Source organism: Fundulus heteroclitus, chromosome 20, assembly GCF_011125445.2.
Source record: "Fundulus heteroclitus isolate FHET01 chromosome 20, MU-UCD_Fhet_4.1, whole genome shotgun sequence".
Classification (NCBI taxonomy): Eukaryota; Metazoa; Chordata; class Actinopteri; order Cyprinodontiformes; family Fundulidae; genus Fundulus; species Fundulus heteroclitus.
Genome location: NC_046380.1, coordinates 15,418,396 through 15,423,610, shown reverse-complemented (window position 1 = coordinate 15,423,610; position 5,215 = coordinate 15,418,396). Strand labels below are relative to the sequence as shown.

At 42.0% G+C, this 5,215-nt stretch overlaps 1 protein-coding gene across 1 annotated transcript; it reads right to left on the bottom strand.

Moving 5' to 3' along the window:
* Nucleotides 1-289: 289 nt before the first annotated feature.
* sp7 (Sp7 transcription factor) lies at nt 290-4,449 on the bottom strand. Its single transcript, XM_012869284.3, has 2 exons — nt 4,325-4,449; nt 290-3,093 (listed from the first exon to the last, which is right to left on the bottom strand). Exons 1-2 carry the CDS (start codon nt 4,358-4,360, stop codon nt 1,750-1,752), a joined length of 1,380 nt encoding a protein of 459 aa, XP_012724738.2. The 5' UTR covers nt 4,361-4,449; the 3' UTR covers nt 290-1,749.
* Between the last annotated feature and the right edge of the window lie 766 nt (nt 4,450-5,215).

Genomic DNA, 5,215 nt, shown 5'->3' with positions numbered 1-5,215 from the left:
CTCTTCTTCTCTCTCCTGACTCTTCTGGAGGAGCGCTCGCAGTAATTACCTCTTTTAGGCTGTAGAGTTGAATAATTGTCCCGAGTGTAACTACAGTGGCTCCCTGAAAGGGGGTCATTGTGTCTAGTTAAGACTTCAATTCAGTGAATGGCTTTGTTTATTTTCTGCAAAAGATAATGAAAGCATTTGCTCGACTCTGAGGAGGTGGAAGGATACGAGAGGAAGATCAACGTGGGGAGGGAATCAGGACGAAGCCGAGGGGTTTGAAGATAGTGCAAAAGAAACGACGGGTTTTTAATTATTCGTTTATTTTCAATCAAGTCAGAATGCTTTTGCAAAGAAAATAAAACCAGCAAAAAAAAAAAAAAAGAATTTCATTTCAGTTTGTCTTCTCTCAAAAGCACCGTAAATTCATGATTCTGCTCCATGAATCCAACAACATGTGTACATTTCTGAGGTTTTCTGCTTTAACACTATTTACAGACTCTTTTAAACACAATTCACAACATGCCAGCAAAGACTAATAGCTACTGCGTGGACCAAAATAAGAAGACACTTTTTTGTCAGCTGCAGTAAAATAGATATCTTTTCATGAGGGGGAAAAAAAGAGAAAAGGCATAAAAAAGTAGAAAAATATCACACCTAACAAAATCTATATATTGTTATTATTACATATAGTATGTTCAAACAATCTAGGAAGCCCGTTTTATTCATTGCTTTGCATGGTGTGGAAGAAGTCACAATGAAAAATGTTACAGAATTAGGTAATGCACACATAAGATTCAAGATCTATAAATAAAACTTTAATAACATACTTCCTAAATTGCAACTCATAACTAATAAATAAGAAAAAAAAAAGGTCTTAATTTAATGCACCATATATCTCCTTCTTGGCCAGCTTCAACCATTAATTTCCCTTTAGGTATAATATTTCCCACAACATGTAAGATACTCCCCTGTGTTGTATAATTTAAAACATAAATTAGATTATTAATGTAAATATGAAATTAAATTAGACAAAGTACGAAGCAAACAGCAAAAACAATGCAGCACCTTTATCACGGTGTCTCTGACAACAAGTAGCTCTAAGTGAGATTGTCTATTTCAGGAATATTGAATAAGTATCAGAGTGCAGCTGTAAATCAGATTTTTTTTCTTCTTCACTCCAGGCATGCAATGCTTCATCGACTCCGTCATCCCGACCATAAGTCTTGTTCTAAAACCGCTTTCCTTGTGCAGCCTCGGAGCTCTTTTCCTTCTGCTTTTGCAGATTACATATCCCCAGTGGTTTGTCTCATTTAAAAGGCAGAAAATGTGTGCAGACTGCTAAATGTCCACATGAGAATGTTTACTCCTACATGGGTCTGAGCAGGCATACTTCTTGTGGTTGCCCATGCATACATGAATGCATTATATATGCTTGTGCATTTGCTCATAGTTATTATTTTGCATGCAAATGGTGCACGTGTGGATGTAATATTTGTGCTGATATACATCAAGGTTTTTGGTTGTGTGTATTTGGCGCTGTGTCTGCATACAATTTTGGCTGTATGGTAGCATGCTTGTACGTCTTTCTCGTACTTGCTTGTGGCTGCTACATGCTCAGTCACTTATCGTTTTAAGTCCAAATGTTCTCTTAAATATTTTCTCTCTTCAGTTTTATTTGAAAGTTGTTTTTTTTTTTTTTATTCATTTAAAAAGCCCCAGAAATGTGAGAAAAAATAATGCTGGAGGAGAAACTTAAGGCAGTCAGATCTCCAACAATCCACTGCTGTTCTCCACTCCATTGGGCGCGGTCGTCTTCTCATCTCCGTTGGCGATTTGTTCGGCGACAGGATTGGCTGCTATGGCGCCGGAGTTGAGCTCGGGAGCGTCTTCAGTCCGAGGGTCCGTGTCCCCCTCCGCGGCTACAGTTTTGCCCTGCATTGCGGAGTCCGCGTGGGTCTTCTGATGCTTCGAGAGGTGGTCGCTGCGGGTGAAGCGCTTGTTGCACAGCAGGCAGGTGAACTTCTTTTCCCGCGTGTGGGTGCGCACGTGCCTCTCCAGCTCGTCGGAGCGGGTGAAGCGCTTCCCGCAGAACAGCCAGTTGCACACGAAGGGCCTCTCGCCAGTGTGCCAGCGCAGGTGGGCTTTCAGGTGGGATGCCTTGCCGTAGACTTTCCCGCAGCCTGGGATGTGGCAGCTGTGCACGGGCTTTTTCCTCAGGGAGGCGGCGGAGGCGCCCAGCCTCTCCAGCTCCTGGCAGTTTGGGCAGTCACACGAAGACCTACTGGGTGTAGCCCCTCCGCTATAGCCTCCCGACCCCCTAGCAGGCTTTAGGCCCATTGAATTCTCAATTAGCCCCGCACTTGACACAGGTTTGGGCTTGTACATGTCCTGGGGCAACATGTGCTGGGACGTTTGGAGGAGGTGGGAGGACGAGCCCAGTCCGACAGAGGTGTACTGGGCTGGGTTGAGTGGCGTAAAGTCGGACGTGTAACTTGGGAGCTGAGGGCTCAGGGATGCCTGCGGGGCTACAGGCTGAAGTGAGGCCTGGAGACCCCCGTCAGCTTGGGGCTGCGTCGCTGACAGCCAGTTGGAGTTGGGGTGGACGTCCCACCAGGAGGACGTGGCGTTGGCTGGAGCAGCCGTTATGCCGGGGTGGATTCCAGCCTTGTACCAGGAGCCGTACGGGTGCGTCATATCCAGTGAAGTGTAGACACTGGTGAGACAGTCAGCCGGGGTAGCGTGGGTCTTGGACACTAAAAGAGACGGGTCCTGGGACACCGAGGTCTGGAAGGAGTGGGAGAAAGGGTTGTACTCTGAGGCATACCCCCCGGCGGAAGGAGGAGGGCTTCCAGTGGGACTCAGCAGCCCACCGCCTCCTCCAGCGGTGGTGAAAGAGCCGGTGTAGGAGTCCGTCAGCCCACTGCCGTCCGACGCCCGCCCGTTCTTGGATGTCTGAAGGTCAGACGTCATGGTGTACTGCTTCTTTACTGGAGAGCTGCCGGTTTTGCCGGGTGTAGCTGAATCCCTGATGGGGCTGGTGCTACCGAACTTGTTACAGGCAGCAGTTAACATAGCCAGAGGACTGGAGCCATAGCGTGCGTCTTCCTGGAGACCAAAATAATAAATAGAAAAAAAGAGAGAAGGGGGGAAAAGTGAAACAATCTGTCTGCAGGATATGGCTCTTTGCCACTGCCTCTGTAAGTGTCAGCCGTAATAAAAAACGGATGTCTGACTGACACATTAGGCTTATTCTCCTGCTCTCAACATTTCTAAAAGGGTCAAAGTTTTAAAGTTCTGATCAATCATTGCATTGTGCTCGGTTAAAATTAAGCCCTGTTAACAAGCCGTTCTTGATTATACAATTAGTGGTGCTTAAATTTCCTTAACTGTTTAAGCTTTCCAACATGCAGACTGTGTGGCCTCACATTCTACAAAATCTCTCACATACAAAACACACAAATCCTTTGGGCTTTGTTTAATTGCTAAAATGCTGAGCATACCCGATGAACCATTAGAAACTAAAAGGTTTTACTGAGGAATATATATATATATATATATATATATATATATATATATATATATATATATATATATATATGTGTGTGTGTGTTTGTGTGTGTGTTTTAGAATTTGCCGCTCAGTTCTTCCAGTCCCTTACTTCTCTGTGACAGAAACCAACGATTCCCACATGGATGTAACAGTATTTGCAAAGTTTCTGGGATTTTAATTCTTTCTTACAGTTTTCTAAATAAACTCCTTAATGTTATTTAAAGGTGGACCACAAATTAAGTTGACATTAAATAACAGTTATGGTTATACTTATTCTAATAATTATTCTTTAATTTTTTTTATCAAATGATCAAAATTGATCTTGATTTTGCTCAACATTAATGAACAATGTTTTAACACAGTTTTAGGATTATATAAATTTGCTTTTGCAGGCTTTCTTGATTTCTTGAACATACATCTTGTTGTCAGCACAGAAGATAAAGTTACATTAAATACTTTCTAACTGTTTTAAGCTTTGTTTGCTGTCAGGAGTGACTTCACTGAAGGAAATGTCATTCCCCGTCATATAAAGAAGAGCTTATTCTAAATGTCTAAATGAGAAATGTAAACTTTATTGTCTGTTGGAATTGCTCCATTTAGATATCTGAAATAAACTTAATGAATACCTGTTTCGTTCTAGTAACTTAAAGTTGACACCAAATACCTTCAAACTAAACTGTGTTTGCTCACAATGCACACCTTCACTATAATCTCAAAACGGAAATGTGACAATATTCTTATCATAAAGTTTACGTTTGTTCCAAAGAAAAGAAGAAATTCTACTTACAATTGCATTCCCTAGCTCCAGAACAGATGCGGCCATCCCTGAGAAACTAAATCCTTTAGGAAGCTGAGGGCAGAGGGAGAGGCACAGCTCTGAGTCCCGGGACACTTTGGATGGAGTCGAGCTCCAATGCGGGGAAGCATTTTGAGGCGCTCTGGGCCCGCCCCCTAATTATAGGCTCTGGGTTCTTTGAAGACTTGCTAAGAGGCAATAAAAAACCCCAAAAGATGGAGGGAAACGGACGGACATTGGTGGCTTAAAAGACGAGGACAACCCACCTCCCCAAAAGAGAAAATCATTTTTCAATCCTTTATTCTGTATAAAAGTTAATGGGCTATTCATCAATCACCATGTGGATTTTATTTTAATGTCACTGCTTTTATTTTATTTTTTCCCTACTGAGATCAATCCTTTGGAGTCCGAAGGAAAAAGAAACTTCATCCTCCAGACATTCATTTCCAAGGGTACAATGCAGGTCATTAAACAAGTCTCAACTTTTTCACAATTTACAGATAATATGTCTGAAAACGAAACCTCTGTGTTTTCTGGTGTGTCGAGAATATTTATAAGAAGTCTTAGCCTGCACCACACAAATAAAAGAAATTAAGTTGAGTAAGACTGTGGTTTCTATATCCGAGGTTTTATTATTCTGGTTCAAAACCTCTCTCTGTTTCCAATATTCCCAAATGTAGTTAACTGCATTTTTAGACATTAGTGCGATGGTTAGAGAGGCAGAACTACAGAGGCAAGTTGAGAGGAAAAAGGATGAAGTCGTTAAATAAAATAAAAAGGAGATTATCACTCCAATTAAAGTAAATTAAAACTTTAAGGGGAGGAAATGACTAGAAAGATTACTCTTTATATGTTCAAGGTTTATTAAAGAAAGGTGAGGAA